General features: G+C 50.2%; 1 protein-coding gene across 1 annotated transcript in view; it reads left to right on the forward strand.

Moving 5' to 3' along the window:
* The first annotated feature begins 1,233 nt into the window (after positions 1–1,233).
* Positions 1,234–19,143, forward strand: part of ARID5B (AT-rich interaction domain 5B) — a 165,511-nt gene continuing 147,601 nt past the window's right edge. The window contains exons 1-2 of the mRNA XM_039360041.1: positions 1,234–1,805; positions 2,279–2,533. Coding sequence (XP_039215975.1) covers positions 1,785–1,805; positions 2,279–2,533 — 276 coding nt within the window. The 5' untranslated portion in view covers positions 1,234–1,784. The remainder of the gene's footprint in view (positions 1,806–2,278; positions 2,534–19,143) is intronic.

Raw genomic sequence — 19,143 nt, forward strand, 5'->3', positions numbered from 1 at the left:
GAATTTGTCAATGCCAATGGTGTTCCAGTGGTGCTCCAGTTGTTTTGGGATTGCACCCAAGGCGCCTATGACTATTATTATTATTATTGTTAATAATAATAATAATAGTAATAATTCACCACGATCCTGTTTTCCGATGGAGGCCGCGAGTACGAAGGCAAAACGTTTGCGAAAACGTTTAAAAATATCTTTTCGACCTCCTGTTAATTTTATCGGGGCTCGGATTACAAGGGTCGTGTACCGTGCACACGTTTTGCAGGAGTGCATCGCGGGGATGCATTTCTCTCCACCACCACCCCCACTCATACCCCCCACCCCCCCCACCCAGCCCCTTGTGGGGGGGGCGGGGAAGGAGATCCACCACGGTAGCTCCGGGGGCTGCTAATGCAACTGCACCATTTTCCAAAACGGCATCTTCCGGGGGGGGGGCTGCTGCGGGGGGGGTGGGGGGGGGAGAGGATCACGGTTCTCAAGTTCAGGCTTTAACGCCGGCGCCCGCAGCGGGTCCGCAAGGCCAAGAGCGGCCGCGAATGCAGCAGAAGACGCCGGTCGTCTGAAGCTCCAGCCGCCCATCCCCACACACCTCCCCCCCCCGCCCGGCTTAAATTCCGGGGGACTGCCGGAGCGGGCTTGCAAATAGATCCCCCTCGCCTCCACCCCCCCACCTCCTCCTCTGCGCTTTCTGCACCGATCAGATATATAAAACATATGAACGGCGGCGAGCCCCTGCCGGAAATGCGCATTGTACACACACAGACACACACACACGTAACCGTGTGTGCCCGAGACTTCCAAAGGAAAAGAAAGCGGGGGGGGGGAAAGCGGCACGGCGGCCGGGGGCTTCGCCAGCCTATTGATTTATTTGTTCGATAGGCTGGTTTGAGATCGCTGGCAAGATCCCGTGATCGCTGCGCTTCCGCGGGCGGTTCGCTCACCACGCCTCTGTTCTTCTGGGCTGTGTGTGTGTATGTGTGTGTGTGTGTGTGCGTGTGCGCGCGCAAAGCAAACAAATGCATTAATATTGATATGTTTATATAATCGATCACCCCCCCTCCCCCCGTCTTTAATATTGAAATATTAGTGCCAGGCAAGCTAATCTAAACCGATCAAATTCCGCCGAGGGAGGGAGGGAGGGAGGGAAAGGGGGGGCCCCCCCGCGGAATATGGCACCAAGGAAACGTAATTTAACTATCAAACCAATCTACATGTCTAATAAAAGCAAATCTGCTACAGAGAATTAGAAAAAGAAGAACAGCGCCTCCGACTCCCGGCAGGAAATGTTCTTTATATTAGAGATATACAAGCAGGTCCTGTCAGATGAAGACTTCACGGGACCGCCTTTCGGCACGGCAAAATGGAGCGGCGGTCGGCTTCGGCGCTGGCGGGTCCGGCGGGCAGCTCGGCGGAGGCTGCAGCTCGGGGGATTCGGGCAGCGTAAGGTTTTAAGCAGCTAGCCCGAGGTCCGCTTCCACCCGCTCCGCCTGGCCGCAGCGCCGAGCTTGGACGCCTTGAACCGCAGCGCGCCCGGGCAAAGCGGAACGGCAGCCAGCCGGGAGGGCCCGGATCGCAAAGCCCCGGCTGGGAAAATGGGGAGGCGGCGGGGCGTCGCTGTCTCTCCGAGGCGGCCCCGGGCCGGGCGGTTCGTCTTTTCGAGCGAGGCTGGCCGGCGGCGGCGGCGGCGGCGGGGGGAGGGAGAGAGCGCTTTACCCTGCCAGGACCTGATGCGATCCATTCAAGCCAACAAGTTTGGAGAATGTTGAGTTCAATCAATTCAGAGCGTCGAGATGGAGCCCAATTCAGTCCAGGTATTCGGTTCTCCTCGGCCCCTCCTGGCTAAGCCCCGCGCCCGGAGCCCCCCCGCGCCCGCCCCCCGCCCCCCAAACTTTCCAGGAACTTTCCCCGGGAAACTGCCAGCCCCCCCCTCCCCCGCCTGGTCTCCCCGAACGGGGAGAGAGGATGGGGAGGGGGTGTCTCGATCCGGGGGGGGAGGGCTGCCCGCCGGACGGACGGCAGCCGGCCAGCCCGCGCCCGCAGCCCCCGCCCCGCCTGGCCCCGAGTCGCCTCTCCCGAGACACGACCCGAACCGATCCGATCCGGCGGCCGGGGGAGGGAGGGAAAGAGGGAGGGGAGGGAAGGAGGGGGAGGGAGGGAGGGAGGGAGCGCGTTTTGGAGATGGCTCTGCGGGGGCTGATGCTTCTCTCTCTCTCTCTCTCTCTCTCTCTCTCTCTCTTTCCCCCTCCCCTCCCTTCTGCCTCTCCCTCTCCTCCCCCCCCCGCAGTGGGTCGGCTCGCCGTGCGGGCTGCACGGACCGTACATTTTCTACAAGGCGTTTCAGCTCCACCTGGACGGCAGGGCGCGGATCCTCTCCCTCGGCGATTTTTTCTTTGTGCGCTGCCGGCCCGAAGACCCCCTTTGCATAGCGGAGCTGCAGCTGCTCTGGGAAGAACGGAGCTCCCGGCAACTTTTATCCAGCTCCAAACTTTACTTCCTCCCGGAGGACACTCCCCAGGGCCGGAGGAGCGACCACGGCGAGGTGGGAGCGCCGCGTCTTTCCCCGAGGGAGCGGAGCGGGGGGGGGGGTTGCGGGGAAGGGGGGGGGCTGCCGGCCGGCCGGCAGCACCCCAGAGAGAGAAGGTGGGCTTCGCCCGGGACGGTGTGCATGCCCGTGTTCAGGCAAGGCCGGGCGGGAGACGCGGGTCTCTGCGGCCGGGGTCCCGGGAAGGCTGCAGCAAGGTTGGACCGGCCAACCAAGCCCGCCTGCCGGCCGGGAACTCAAGACGCCGGCGGCTGCAAGCCGGTGTCGGCGCTGCCTGCCTGCCTGAAGGTGATCTTTACTTACACCAACCTTCCTCCCGCCCCCGCCCCGCTTCGGTCTCCTCGTCACAGGCGCGCCGCTTCCCTTCATCTTGGGGAGAGGGGGGGGCACCGGGGGCCCGCCCCCCTTTCCGTCCGTGGAGTTGCGTGTTCACCTGGGGCGCCTTGAACGTGTGAAGAGGTTTGGGCGGCGTGCTCGGCCTTGGGCTCTCGCTCTTTCGCCTCCGCGGCGGGGATGCAAGGCGGAAATTACGAAAGGCAGGCCGGGCAGCGCGGACGAAAGCGCCCGGGCTGCGGTCGGCCGGCAGGACCGAGTGGCGGGATGACAGGTAGGGGGACGGAGCTCACGCCACGCTCCTGGCCCGCTGCCAGGCCTTGGGGAGGCCCGGCCGGCCCGGGCGCGAAGCGGTGGCAAGCAGCCCTTGTTCCCGCCACGCGCCCGCCTGCCAGGCCGTGAGGAGAGGCGGCCTGGCCGACCCGTCTTCCCGGGCACCGTTGCCAAAAAAAGAGAGGGGGGTCTGAGGAGGCGGGTGCACGTGTGAATGCTCCTGCAGCCCGGCGGTAGGTTGCGCCTTTACGCGGCGGCTAGATCCGAGCAAAGGGTGCTGAGGCCCGCCAGGCGCTGTGCTCGCTGGAGCTCGGGGCGAAATGCGGGGCTTCCTGGGCGGGCAGCGGTGGGGCCGCGGCTGGGCTTTGCGCGTGAGGTGATAGCTTGGCAGATAGGCAGCCGTCTCCCCTCCGGCATTTTTGCGCGGGAGCTCCGGGCGGCAGGAAGAGGCCTCTGGGTCTGACCTTGTCGGGCAAGGCAAGCCGAGAACCTGTGCTTCTCCGCCCCGCGGCGTGTGGAAGGGCTCTCCGCCGCCCCTCTGTTTTAGCAGGCCGGGAGTCACTCGGGGCCCTGTGCAGCGGTCACCCGGCCTCTCCTCAGGGACTGGCTGGCTTTAGGAAGTTATTCCTTCCGCTTGAGGCGTCTCCCTCAAGAAGCCCTGGAGGAAGATGCTCTGGAGCCGGTGCAACTGGGCCTGAATCGCTTCGTGTTATAATCTATGGACTCACCTACATGGGATAGGTACAGGATTTCCTGTCTGAGCAGGGGGGTTGGACTAGATGACCTCTAAGGTCCCTTCCAACGTTGTTGTTGTTGTTGTTGTTGTTATGGATCATCAGACAGTCAGCCAGATGTTCAGACTGGATTTGGCATTTTTGTCTACCTATCTAGTCCTTACCAAGGACTTGGGATAGGCAGATGTGGATGTTTGATGGTATTACAGATATCGTCACAGGATGGAAGCGGTTCCTAGTAAGGCTGCCTTTTGCAATTGACTAATGGCGAATTTGTCAATGTCAGTGGTGTTCAAGTGGTGCTCCAGATGTTGTTGTTGGTGGTGTTATTATTATGTAGGAAGGTGTGTCAGATTGTAGGAATTGGCCTTCTCCAGTCTCCCCAGCCAGGGCCCTGCTCTTGCACTTCTGGATGTGGTATTCATATCACTGTCTCAGAATGACAGACCCCACCCCCCTTTTCAGGGGCTGGTCCTGCAAGAGGGTGCAGAGGCCATGGGGAGGACTCTTCCCAGAGAAGACATCTGTAGCCAAGAAAGCCTGCTTCTCCCTCTGAGGGGATCAGACATAGATAAGGGAGCCCTGCCCGTGACAAGCTGAAATTTTAAACAGATAGATAAAGATGAAATTCCTGGTAATGAATATTTATAACCCAACCGAGCCTTGTTTTAATGAAAGGACGGGAAGTAGGCCACAAATCATTTTAATATGCCTTAATGATCCTCTCACGTTATTATATGGTATGAACATGGCTGAAAATTAATCCAGCGTTATGGGCAGGGATGTTCTGCGCGCAGGACATCTCTTCTGTGTTCCCAACAGACCCAGAGCGAAAGCAGACGGCTTGCTGGTAGGGAAAGATCCGCTGGTATCTTTGGTTGGGAACTTGAATGGATGTGTCTGAAATATTGACTGGTATGAACACATTTTCCTTGCTTGCTTCCTTGCTTTTATTCTGGAGAGGTCGCTGCACAACTTTGCCCCTGCACCAAACAGGCAGAGGGTATTCCTAGTACTCCTTCATTCCCTGGCTGCCCTCTGCAGTCAGGAGAAGCTGCCAGAGAGAGCAAAGGGGCTGGGTAGAGGCCTGCAAGGCCAAGAGACATAAGGCGGCCTTCTAACCACCCTTGAAGAAGCCTCCTTGCTCTCCACTTCCTCTGTCCTCTTGTTTATAGAAGCCAAAATGATTTTATCATCTTTAGTTTTATATTGTTTGGGAGGAAACATCCCATTCAGAAAAAAAAGTGTGTGGCCAAAGCCAAGCCAGAGAAGCAGCTTAGCTTCTTTCTCAGTAACACAAGGCAGTTATTTCAAGTAAGTTAACCACAGTGATAATTCTTTCATGTAAATGATATTAACAGCTATTTCCAACGCTGAGAGATGGAGCCATTTTAAGCAAAGAAGCCCCCCCTGCAACTCTTTCTAAATCTGTGGGCATGGAAATTACTCTGGGGATAATTCACAGAGAAAAAAAATAACAGACCAGGCTTGGAACAAGAGTTGTGTAACAAAAAGTAAATTATATACTGAGCTCGGTGTATAAAGTATGGCTGAAGTCCCTGCCCATCTTCCATTTCCTACGGTTGATGATAAATCTGTAAAGTCAGGGCCTTCCTGGGTGGTCAAAGGTCAGCAGGGCAGGCTTGTGCTGAGCACACCAACATTTGGTGCATGTCTGTTTGGGGGGGGTCCTTATCACAGAGATTTAATGGGGGCTTCTCGTAGGCATCTCTGTGGGTCTGGAAATGGCTGGAAAAGGATCATCTTCTTGTGCTATATCCGTTATCGGACGTTGGCGATCAGGTTGGCGATCCTGTTTTTATCAGCAGCCGCACGAAAAAGTGCTGCTGAGTTTTGTCCAAACCAGTCCCTTAGATTTTGAAGTCATGATGTTCTTCTTCTGCCTGGACCTCATTTGCCTTCAATCTTTCCCTGGAGGATTAAATGGAGTATGCCGTATTTTTATGGGTGTTGCATAACATGTCCGAAATATTCTAATTTTCGTTTTTTAAATTGTTTTGATGATTTCCTTTGGCTTTCCCAGGTGGCTGATCACCTCCTCATTTCTGATCTTGTCAACCCAGCTTATACGTAACAGCCACCTGTAAATCCACATTTCAAAGGCTTCTAGTCTCTTCAGGTGGCCTTCGGTCAGAGACCAACTCTCTACTCCATAGAGCAGGATAGAAAAAATATAGCATCTGACAAGCCTGATTAGGCTTATGTCGTGACGCAGAAGACCTTTTTCATTTGGAAGAATGCTGTTTGGGCTTTTTCTATCCTTCTCTTTACTTCAACGGTCATGTCCCAGCTTTCATGTAGATTAGAACCGAGGTGCGTGCTCCTTTCCACTTTTTCTAATGGCATTCCTTCTGAATTTATTGGTGGTAAATTAACTGGAAAGGGATATTGAATTGATTTCTTGGGACTTCAGGCTGGGATTTCTTCCAAGCCAAAGAAGCAGTGCAGATGTGTTAGGTAAGGCAATCCAGGCCTCCAGTGTTTGAATGGTCATGGCCATCATTGGTGGCCAGTGAAGGGCTGATACAGAAGGACCATGAAGCAGCCCAAGCAGTCAATTGCTTAGATCAGTTCTTCAGTTTCACAACATACCAGGAGGCAGGACCCTTCCCCTGATTACTCTGGTGCAGCTTCATTGCTTAATACAATTGGTTTCCAGGTAGCCCTGCTGAGGAAGATCCTTTGGCTGCATTCCCAGAGATTTCCTGGCGGTTGGAATTGCGTCCCTGGAGGGTGGCTCATTCTGGGGCCCTTCTCCTGTCCGTTTGCATGGATGTGCGGGCCGAGCTTGAGTGGCTTGGTCAAAAGCTGTAGCATAACAAACTTACATTTGAGCATGGAAGCCAAATGGCAAGCAATAAATGTTGCAGGTAGGAAACAAGCTTCTGAGAGGTGCTTTCCGGCAGAAATATTTGCAGCTCCATGGAGAAACCTGGAGTTGGGAAAAGCCTGCGAGCAATAGCGTTCAGCAAAAAAGCAAGACATGGGAAAATATGGAATTGAAAATGTTTAAGCTCTGCATCTTGGTGGCCTCTGGTTCTACAATGAAGTTAGGACTTCTTCTTGTGCCATATCTGTTATCGGACGTTGGCGATCCTGTTTTTATCAGCAGCCGCACAAAAAAGTGCTGCTGAGTTTTGTCCAAACCAGTCCCTTAGATTTTGAAGCCACGATGTTCTTCTTCTGCCTGGAAATCGTTTGCCTTCAATCTTTCCCTGGAGGATTCAATGGAGCAGTGGTTCTCAACCTTTTTAATGCTGCGACCCCCAACCGGTCGTAAGTCAAGGACTACTCAACCAGTCGTAAGTCGAGGACTACTCAACTAGTGCAGCACCGTTTGCAGAATAGGACTTTTGGCGGGCTCAGCAGGGCAGAGACAGCCTGGACAATTCCTATTGGCTTTTGAAAGCCAATAGAATTAGACTCTATTCAAGAGAGTCTATTCTATTGGCTTTCAAAAGCCAATAGAATAAAAGGGAGTAGCACAGCTAAGGAAAAGGGGAGGAAAAATGGCAGACTGCGTTGTTTGGCGACCCCTGTGAAATGGTCATTCGACCCCAAATGGGGTCCCGACCCACAGGTTGAGAACCACTGCAATGGAGTATGCCGTATTTTTCTGGGTGTCACATCACATGTCCGAAATATTCTAATTTTCGTTTTTTAATTGTTTTGAAGATTTCCCTGGGTTTTCCCAGGCGGCTGATCACCTTCTCATTTCTGATCTTCTTATGGGTCATAAAAAGGGGCCTGAAGCTGCAGGTTGCAAAAGTGACTAGGAAGGACAGCTCCACCAGTAGTTTGCAGCTGCGAAGGATACATTTCATAGCAGAAGCAGGAGAATAATTTGTCGTTGAAAGATCCAGCCAAGTTTCCTTGAGGCGGCTGCTGTCATTAGCCCAGTCTTTTGGTCTTGGTACTGATAGGACCATGTGGCACCTCTCGTGCCATAGTTTGTCAGTTTGAGAGTCTAGGTGGGCAGCCCTGTGGCCACGAATCAGCCACATAACCATGGGGGAGGCCTGGATGGTGATGGCCTTTGGTACTATCTCCAGAGGTTTGTGAAACACCTCCTAAGAGTAAAAGCTCTGCCCTCTTTCCAGCTGGTGGCTAAGAAGAATGTGACCCTGGGCCTTGAGCCCAGAGGTCTAGTCAGTCTCTTCCCTGCAAGTGAAGGGGTAGCGATGTGGCCTGCGTGGAAAGGAACACATAGCAGAGGACATCTGGTCCAGGAAGAAAGTGTTGATTGGCCTCCCAATGCAGTGAAAGATGTTCCTGCTGTTTTATCTTTGTGAATTGTGTGCCGCGAGTTGTGGAGAGCTCCACACAGCTCAGAACTTTCTCAAAGCCCAGCTTGCAGTTGTGCCACACTTCTGTTATGCTGTTTTGGCTTGTTAGTCTTCAGCTAGTGTTGTCCTTCGGAGTTGTTCTCTGTGTCTATCCAGCAGATTGTGCAAATCTTTAAGCAAGGCAACGGTTGTCCTAAATTTCCTGCGTACCTTCCAGGGCTGGTCTGGCCCAGGCCAGGCTGTGTAGCAGAGATTGAATTCCATGAAGCTGGGCCTATGCTGTGGGCATTCTGGGTAGACTCAGATGACCGTTCCCCCCACCACCACTACCTTCAATCTTCATACCAGCAACCACGGGCTGTTCTATGGGAAGAAAAATTGGGGCTCTACAAACACTCAAAAACGCAGCTATACAGGTAGTCCTCTACTTACAACAGTGGATTTAGTGACCGTTCGAAGTTCCAACGGCGCTGAAAAAAGCGACCTGGCCATTTTTCTCACTTACAACCTTTGTAGCCCCACGATCACGTGATCAAAATTCAGATGCTTAGCAACTGGTTCATACTTAATGACCATTGCAGTGTCCCAAGGTCATGTGATCACTTTCTGCCAATGTTTGACAAGCAAAGTCAGATTCACTTAACAACCATGTTACTAACTGAACAACTGCAGTGATTACTTAACAACTGTGGTGAAAGGTCGTAAAATGGGGCAAAACTCACTTAACAAAAATGTCTCAAATTTTGGGCTCAATTGGGGTCATAAGGCAAGGACTACTTATATATCCCAGGGATAGGCAACCTTGGCTCTTTTATGACTTGTGGACTTCAACTCCCAGAATTCCTGAGCCAACATGGGGGAACTATGGCCCCTTCATGACTCAGGGACTTCAACTCCCAGAATTCCTGAGCCAGCATGGCTCAGCATGGAAACCTCTCCCTTTCCCCTCAGCATGGCTGGCTCGGGAATTCTGGGAGTTGAAGTCCATGAGTCATAAAAGAGCCAAGGCTGCTCCCATCATGCCCAACAGCCAGACTATGATAGGTGAGGGTCCCCCCCCCCACATACACACACACACTGACACCTTCCTGATTTGGAGCTGAAGATCAGCAACTCTTGAGCATTAAATTCTGGTCTTGGTGAATAAAAGCCTCAGCAGGTTCTACCTCAGACAGAACAAGATCCTGAGCAAGATGGAAAGTGTTTTTTTTTTAAATGTTTTAATTGAATGTTTTAAATAAGCATAGAGGCAAATTAATTTCGGGTATGCTTTATTTTTAGTTGCTTAGTTACGCTGTGGCATATTCCTAAGCACAAGAGAAATAAATTAGCTCTCCTTTTTTGGGCTCTTACTGAATTGCTTTTGGGGCAAAAGTACCCGGGATTGTTCAGGTCTTCCTGTGGGTGTGGGCCAAATGCTGAGGAAGAAGAGATCGTGGGCTTGCTGGCACTTGGGGGGGTCTTCTATGCAGGTTGCTCTTTGAAGGGGAGCTACTAGCAGTACTTAAAAGAGGGTTCTCCAAGGCATGCAACTTCCCAAGCTCCATCCCACAGGCCCAAAAGAGCCAGTTGGGTGACTTTGGGCCAATCACCAGGAGATGGTGAGTTCTAGTCCCGCCTTAAGTATGAAAGTCAGTTGGTGACTTTGGGTCAATCACTAGGACAGTGGTGGCGAACTATGGCACGCGTGCCAGAGGCGGTACTCAGAGCCCTCTCTGTGGGCATGCGCGCCACGCCCCAGAGATGGCAACCGTCCTCTTCAACCAGCCACCCGCTAACTCGCCGAGGTCCCACGTGGTCGGATGCATCCCAGCACCCATGCGGGGGCCGATGGTGTCAGGCAGGAGCCACCCTGCCTCGCCTTGCCCTGCGACATGGCACCCCCACCCTGCCTCGCCTTGCCTCGCCTCACCCCACAGCACCAGCCTCCTGCCCACCAGTCCACCCGCCAGAGACCCTTGGATCTCCCCCAATCTTGCCCGGCCCTCACAGGTGTCCCTCCCCATGAGCAACATCGGGCTGGCCATGCCCATCCTGGCTATGCCCACCATTTGCCACACCCACTGTAGCCACGCCTACCCAGCGGACCACGCCCACCCGGCACCCGGCAATACATAAGTGGGTTTTGGGTTGAAGTTTGAGCACTTGGTCTCTAAAAGGTTCACCATCACTGCACTAGGAGATGGTGAGTTCTAGTCCCGCCTTAAATATGAAAGCTGGCTGGGTGACTTTGGGCCAATCACTAGGAGATGGTGAGTTCTACTCCCGCCTTAAGTATGAAAGTCAGTTGGTGACTTTGGGCCAATCACCAGAAGATGGTGAATTCTAGTCCCGCCTTAAGCATGAAAGCCGGCTGGGTGACTTTGGACCAATCACCAGGAGATGGTGAGTTCTAGTCCCGCCTTAAGTATGAAAATCAGTTGGTGACGTTGGGCCAATCACTAGGAGATGGTGAGTTCTAGTCCCGCCTTAATTATGAATGCCGGCTGGGTGACTTCGTGCCAATCACCAGGCGATGGTGAGTTCTAGTCCCACCTTCCCTTTCAGGTGGTTTTATGGCAGCCCCGCCCAGCTTGAACCCCACAAAAGCTGGTCTGGGTCCAGACTGGGCCTTTCTGGTCTCTAATTCAGGGTTTCTCAGACTGGGTTCTGTGAGAACTTGATGGTGATCCATGAAAGCTGAAAAGCAAAAAAAAAAAAGTTCAAACAAATGGAGCCAATTTTCTATCTTTGCCTCCTGATCAGGGATTCTGGGAATTTAAAAAAAAAAAAAAAACAGAGAGAGAGAGAATAGCCTGGCCTGAAAAAGTTTGAAATCCCCTGTTCTAACCCATGATTATATTGCAAGAAATTCCAGGTGAGATCAGCTTTGGGTGGCCTTAATCTACTGGCAGGGATGTTGAATTTGCAGAATTAGGTGCAAAGAGTGCTGATGTTGCATGTGGTAGCATGTGTGTAGGTGTGTACATACAACCCAGCGTACATACAGAGCAGGTTGGGGAATTCTGAGACTTGAAGTCCACGCATCTTACAGTTCCCCAGGTTGAGAAACACTGCAGTAAATAGTACAGGCTTCCTATAAATCAGGGGTGTCAAACTCAGTTTCACTGAGGGCCGCATCAGCATTGCAGTTGCCCTTGGGAGACCGGGTGGGTGTGGCCAGAGTGGGTACAGCCTACTGGGTGGGTGTGGATGGAGTGGGTGTGGCCTACTGGGTGGGCATGGCCAGTTCTACATCATTCGCGTCAAGGGTGCCTATGGGGGGCCTGGGCAGGAGTGGGACAGATCTGAGGGTCTCTGGCAGAAGGGGGTGGGGCCGGGGCAAGCGCCAAGGCATGGTCCACCGGGGCAAGTGCCAAGATGGCCACCACAAAATTGTACATTGGCTCCCGGCAGGTCTGGGCCAGGGCCAAGGCAGCGGGGCCCGTTCCCTCACTGTTTCCAGGATGTCTTCGTGGGCCACATGAAACCACTTCGCGGGCCGCATCCAGCCCCCGGGCCTTGTGTTTTAACATATCTGCTATAAATATTCCTGAGATGATATGCGTGTGATTCTGTACAAAAATATCAGTATCTGTTGGACTTGTTAGCGTAATCCATTAACACTTCCACTGAATAATTTTTGGGGATAGTTTTATTTTCCAAAGACAAATCTAAATTAATGATCTAATTATTTGGGGGTATTTTGGTTTCCTTTTTTCAAAGTTATTTAGATATTAACTGTGCCTTTTTCACAAAGCCATATCGTTTCTTCTGCCTGGGGGGCTGTTAGTGTGTAACAGAGTTGGGTTCCTTCTGCCCATTTTAATGTTGATGGCGAATAAATGTCCTGGTTGATTGTGATATCAGACAATGAAAGATTATGGCAAAGGCCCAGCCGCACATGCTCAGTCGAAATATGTGAAAACTGCCCCATTGTTCTGTTGTACCCAGAAACAAGTAAATTATTTACAGATATTTGCTAATTAAAGCTCATATTGTTTTCCCTGGCACAATGGGACACAATGCAAACAAAAGCCAAAAATGAAATCTGCATGCATAATTCCACTGGGCAAATGCAGAGGGCAACACTTCTTGCTAAGAAAAATGTGTCTGGCGTCTGCCCAGGAAGGACTCTTCTTGGGGTAACGAGAGCAGGCAGGAAGAGCAGCCCGCTGGGTGTCCAAGGGCCTGGACCTCCATGATTCCCATAGTTCAGTGGCACCTTGTTGTTCGTCTGGGTCACCGGTACATGCTGGCCTGTTGGTGAAATGGCGTCGAAGCATTTTGAGATTAGCTCTCACCCTCTTGAAAGGCAGATGCCGTAACAGCCACTTGAAAGCAATCGTCCTGTTTGCGACCAGCAGCATAGAAAGCTCATCCCAGAAGCCTTCCTAGGCAAAGCTGGGCTGGACCGCTGCTGACTGAAGGAGGTCCAGAATGGATCCTCCCCCACTCTCAGACTGCCCACGGGGATGGGAGACAGCTCTGGGTCTAGTGGGGAAGAGGGAAGGGAGCGAAGGCCCTTCACTTCACACCAAGCATGAGAAGGTTGCCCTGTAGCACAGGGCTTTTCAACCAGTGGTACGGGTACCACTTGTGGTACATTGGCATCTGGCAGGTGGTACGTAACCATACCAGAAAAGTGGTAGTGGAGGAGGGGAATGAACTGAACCGGTGGCAGCACCACACAAGCCTGAGCGAGAGATGGCTGGAGCTGCAGGGCTGTCAGGGCTCAGCGGAAGCACCAGGATCAGTGCTTCTTTGGGGCTGTCAGGGCTCAGGGGAAGCGCCAGGATCAGTGACAGGCTCCAGCTGGAGCTCGGCACTGATCCTGGTGCTTCTGCTGAGCCCTGAAGAAGTGCTGATTAGCTGGAATGTTGCAGCATCTCCAGGGTCTTGTGATTTACATTCAGATGCTTGGCAACTGATTCATATTTATGACGGTCACAGTGTCCCAGGGTCATGTGAAGTGACCAAAACCTGCTGCAACCACCCAGCAGATGGGGGGGAACCAAACACCCCCACCCCACCCCCACTGCCAATCCTCAACAGAAATGCTCACAACAATGAAAACCTCAGACAGGAGGAAGAGCACCGCCGGGTGGGCAGGCAGGTGTCTTGCTTGGCTGTGGCTTGGGGGGTGCTTTTTCAGTGCCATTGTAACTTCAAACAGTCAAGCAAACTGTTATAAGTCAAGGACTACTTGTACTTCATCACTTTTTTCCTTTTTGTTTTTTTTTGGGTCATCAAGTTTTTGACACCTTGCTAGGCGACTGGTGGTACTTGGATATTGCCATATCCTAAAAGTGGTACAATGGGTGAAAAGGCTGAAAAGCCCTGCTGTAGCAGACCAACGCATCCACAACTCTTGTACAGCCTTGCTTGGTCCACAGCTCCATTCCCCTCTCTCCTCTCAAAATTGAGTTTGTGTTGATTTGAAGTAACTCAGGAGCCCCAGATTCTCTCCCTGAGGGGTAGCATTGTCCAAGTTTGCTAAGTCCTTTGATTTTAGATTCATGTCGTTGCGATGCGGGATGGATCGTTGGGAAGTGGATTTTAAGAGTGCGCAGGGCTCTTTCAGTACAATCAGAGATGAGACACGGGACAGAAATCCACCTGTGTTGGTGCTAAACTGTCTATGCCTATTGATAGTATCATGTTGTTGAATGCCTGAATGGCGCCCATTAAGCCCAGGCTTCATAGTCCAGCCTAGAATGAAACCAGACTTAGAGCGATAGCGTGAAGTGTGTTGAACAGTGAAAGGTGCTGTACAAATGCTGATGACAATTATCTGAAACCGTGTAAGTTGCACAGTCATATTCCACAGATGGGGAAACCTGCTGTCTGTCTTCCAGAATGCCATATGTGCCATTTCTGTGCAAAACTACAAATGACAATTCTTTATATCTCAGAAACAATTGTCAGTTAATTAAGCCTCCCATTTGCATGTGCTCAGGTTCTGTAATTGTGGCATTCTTGTGTGCCTGTGTGGGATTTTAATGCCAAACGTCTGTTGGTTGAATCTGAGATCGTCCCTCCTGTTAGAAAAGCTGCTGCTCATCTGGGACAAGAGGTGGGCCGTTGAGGAAGAATCCGAATGTTCAGCCAAAATGCGCTCTTCAAAATGGAAATGTTGGCCGAGCTCGGAAACGGAAAGATTTGGAAACTCAGCCTTGCTCCTTATCTCTTCCCGGGATTCGCCTTCTGGATGCCCTCGGAGGTGACCAAGGAACCCATCTGAAGATGGGAAGTGGTTTGAGCTTTGCTTTCCATTGGTCTTAGTAGATCTGAGAATGGGAATAATTTTTCTCTGGAGATGGTAAAAGTCTTCTCCTAAAGGGTCCTCCCTAGAAAAAGGAAGCATTGAGGGTTACCACCAGCTCCCTTGAAGGAATCCTCCAGCTGGGTCAAATAGACAAATAGTTGCAGTCAAGAAAGTCTCCCATCGGTTAGGAGCTTTCCATGGAGCTGAACTTGGTTTTGGAGAAGTTCTCAAGAAGGTTGCACCTCTTCTCTTCTCCTGAAGAATACTGCCTCAGTAGTTCTCTCAAATATGGCCAACTGCTAGTCTTCTGGCATGTAATTTGGGTAATGCAGTGCCACAATTTTGGTGAAAGATTAGGAGCAAGGAGGAAATGAACTGATGTGAGATCCTGATCCTGAAGGATCCAGGAATGTGATCAAGAGATGAGTTTTGAGAGTGGGGGATCAACTTCCAAGCCACTGGCCTACAATTTGTTTGACATGAGTGGTTGGCATGGCACAAAAAGCTGAGCATGTGTACATAACTAAATATTTAATCTGAGTTCAGTGTTGTTGCTATTTTAAACATACACAGCGAAGGGTGCAGCCTGGGTGGTTTATGAATGCATTCAAGAAATAACAGGTGACATCGGTTGGACTACTACAGCATATTCTTTTAATTTCCTAAAGAGCTGGGTAAATAATTTGTAGCCAAATCACAAGTTCCTGTTTGTGTTTCCCTCGTTCTTTTAATCTTGGTCCTGCTTTGTTTGTTCATGTGTTTAAAGGGAGCTGTGGCAGAGACAGAGTTGCCAGCTTCCCTTCTAAATGGATTGCTGTCTTGAGAGCATTAATACTAGGGGTAGAAGAAGGTAAAATGTAGAGGACCCCAAGGAGAATTAGGGAAAAATATGGAGTCATAGAGGTGGGGTCCTGATCCAGTATACTTAGGATGGAGCATGGGCAGCCCTGGATAGCAAACGGTGGCCATCTTTGAACACCTAGCCGAGCTTTTATGGTCAATAAAATGTTGATCCTGGGGGTCTGCATCTTAGGACTGCCAGCTCTTCTCTACTCCTTGGTGAACGTAAATGTCTGCAGGTTATTTAAAGGTGGAGAAGACCATCAGTGGCTGCTAATGATCTGAACATAAGTTAAGAACGTGGAGGTCTTAGCAGAGAACCATGCCCGCTTCTCTCTTTCTCCAGGGCATTTGGATTCCCACAAAGGAAGCTCTGAGGCCTTTAATTCATGTTGGGTCATCATTCCGCCTTCTGGAGAGGCCCTTCTCTCTGGTGTGGTTGAGCTGAGAGCTGACCATTGTCCACAGACCAGGAGCTTTCTGAGAAGAGCAGCTATTCTGGCATGGTCCCTCACAGCCATCCTTTATATCTGAAGATTGCTCTTCTCTAACTTTTCTACACCCCCTCCCCATATAAACACCTTTGATTTTTGAGGAATTGGGGATAAGAAAGTGGAGATCATCCTAGCAAAGGCCTCAGCTTCAGCTGACCCTCATTTTTATTTCCTCAAAAAGCCTAGGGTGTGTGTGTGTGTGTGTTTAGGGCTGAAGCAATTCCGGCCATAGAACTGCTGTCAGCTATCCGTTTAATTCTATTTTAATCAAAGAAATCTAAACTAATAAAATCAGGTGGGACATGCAGCTTAGGGAGCGTCAAACCCATCAGCTGCCAAGAGAACCATGTTGAAGTTTGAGACCAAACATTTGAAGGGTTTGATTTCTCCCAAATCAGTTTTGCTGATTCCATTTGTGTCTTTAGCTCTATCAATCTAGGTCAGCGATAGCGAACCTGCCAGAGACCGAGTGCCCAAACTGCAACCCCAAACCCACTTATTTATCGCAAAGTGCCAACACGGCAATTTAATCTGAATAGGTTTTCGTTTAGAAAAAACAACTCATACATTAACATCTTTGGTCTTAAAAGAAAAAATACAATGACAAAGCTTTCAATGATACAAGCAACTTTTTACTGAAAGGTAAAAGTTTCCATTTGGCATGTTTTTGAACAATTAATGTGATTTTTTGCTGTTGTACGCATGCTGATAATTTGTCTAACCTTGGCTTATACTTTGTAAGTTTGAGAGCAACATATGCAGCCCTCGGGTCATCTGTTAGTCTGTTTCTGGTGTCAGATTTGATATAATTCGAAGCTGAAAACAGCACGCTCACTCTGGAGGCTTGTTTTGGCTAGGGAGGGGCTTAAGAAATAGCTTTTTCCTGCGAAAACTTGGCCAAAGAGCGAGGCGCGCGTGCCCACAGAGAGGGCTCCGAGTGCCCCCTCTGGCATGCGTGCCATAGGTTTGCCACCACTGATCTAGGTAAATCCCAGCATTCTCTGGATGCTTGTGGAGCATCTCAAGTGGACCCGGGATGACAGTGGGACCACTTGGACAAATAAGGAGACTTGAACTACCCAGGTGTCAATCCACTTTACCTATAATTTCAGGGTGGTTACATTTTTTTTTAATAAGACCTCATTTTTTATAGTCTTCAGCTTCACCAGGTTATTTGGAGCACTGACACTTTGCCAAAAATAAATCATATACAGGTAGTTCTTGACTTGTTTAGTGACCCTTTGAAGTTACAACGATATTGAAAAAAATGACTTGCGACTATTTTTCACACTTACGCATTTGCAGCATCCCTATGGTGGTGTGATTTTAAACTTGGATGCTTGACAGTGGATTCATATTTATGATGCTCATGGTGTCCCAAGGCCATGTGATCACCTGTTGCAACTTTCTGATGAGCAAATTCCGCGAGGAAGCCAGATTTACTTAACAATTGTCTTCAGTGTTTAACAACTTTGGGGATTCACTTAACAAACGTAGCAAGAAAAGTTGTAAAACGGGGCAAAGCTTATTGAGCAAATTTCTCAGTTAACAACGTAAATTTTGGGCTCGGCTGTGGTTGCAAGTTGAGGACTACCTGTACAGCGTTTCGGATTGATGGGTCTTGTACGTAAAATGATAATGGAGATGTGTCTGACCACAGGGGCTATGTCATTGAAAAGCCAGGGCTGGGAGGGAAGAGAGGCTGGAAAGGAGGGCTAAAGAGGGCAGACTTGTGTACACACACACACACACACACACACACACACACACACACACACACGCTTGCTTAGAAAGGCACCAGAGCAGTGGGGCTATGAGGAAGGACGTGAAGGGAAATGAGAGAAACGACTTTCAGCGCTTCCAATTTCACTTACGAATCATTCTAAGTAGCCCTCAGGAAGCTTGTTTGTACATAGTTTGTTTAAAGTCGCATGTGGAGGTAAAATAATTTGGGGTGGAGAAAATGAACCCTGGTCTTGGGCCCGTTTGAAAGTTGCGGCTTCCTTTAATCACGCACCTCCCAAGACCCACACTGGGGCTGACAGTCACCAAGGCTTGTCTAAACAAATCAGCTGTACGACTTTACTTACGATGTGGAATTGGCTTGTTCAAAGCAAGCGAGAGTTTATTATCTAAGCTCAAGAGCTTCTCCTGAAGTAAAGATTTACACGACAAGCTGTGCTGAAGGGAAAACTGATAGGCAAGCTCGCAGTCAGAACTTCCCAATAGCTCAGATAAGTAGAAATAGTTTCATTGTATATAATATTATCTTTTATTTTGGAGAGAGGAATTGCTCGGGCATTTCTCCTGGACTGCATCCGGAATGGGAAGATAGGAGGAAGGGGAGAAGTAAGTAGGAAGGTTGAGGAGAAGGAGGAGAGGGGGAGAGTGAAGAAGAAGAGGGAAGTGAGAGAAGAGGTTAGAGGGTGGATGTGGTTTGGGGGGAAGTGGGTGAGCAATACCGAAAGTTGTGTGTATAAATTTATTTTACTCTTTATCTGAAGTATTGTTTATGATGTAATGTAAAATTGAAAATAAAAAATTTTTTTACAAAAAAAAAAAAAAAAAAAAAGAACTTCCCAAACTAGCTCTTTGCTTGAGAGGGCTGAGGTGAAATCTGAATTCTTACTTTAACTTTCGGAGCGAGACAACTTGCCCAGACCCAGCGGCAGTTTTCACAAACATGGCTTTATATTTAAGTGGCGTACCCCGCCACCCTCTGCACAAATTTAAATACAAATGATTGCCATTGCTTGAATGCTACATCGCTTTTCAAAACAGAAGCTGTCTGAAACGAAAACATTATTCTATGCAAAAATTCATTTTTATCATGGGAATTCTCCCTAACAGCAACAATTTTAATTTCTCCCATCTTAACGTGTGCTTCTTAATTCTGCACCCCATCTTTGTTGTTGTTAGTTGCGAAGTCGTGTCCGACCCATCGCGACCCCATGGACAATGGTCCTCCAGGCCTTCCTGTCCTCTACCATCTTCTGGAGTCCATTGAAGCTCACACCTACTGCTTCAGTGACTCCATCCAGCCACCTCATTTTCTTCTTCTCTTGCCCTCCATCTTTCCCAGCATTAGGCTCTTCTCCAGGGAGTCCTTCCTTCTCATGCGCCCCATCTTAAATAACATGCAATTCGTATGTCTTAATAACACTCAAGCATTTTACGTATTTCTCAGTCTTAAAACTCAGTCTTTTCTCTGTCAGATGGGGAGTAGGATATCTCCCTTTGGGGGTGTGAGATCAAGAGTCCTTCAATCGCTTGTCCCAGCTGAAGCTCTAAAGATGTAGGCCAGTGGTGGCGAACCTATGGCACGGGTGCCAGAGGCGGCACTCAGAGCCCTCTCTGTGGGCACGCGCGCCGTCACCCC

Source organism: Crotalus tigris, unplaced genomic scaffold (assembly GCF_016545835.1).
Source record: "Crotalus tigris isolate CLP2741 ecotype Arizona unplaced genomic scaffold, ASM1654583v1 scf7180000019147.1630427, whole genome shotgun sequence".
NCBI lineage: Eukaryota > Metazoa > Chordata > Lepidosauria > Squamata > Viperidae > Crotalus > Crotalus tigris.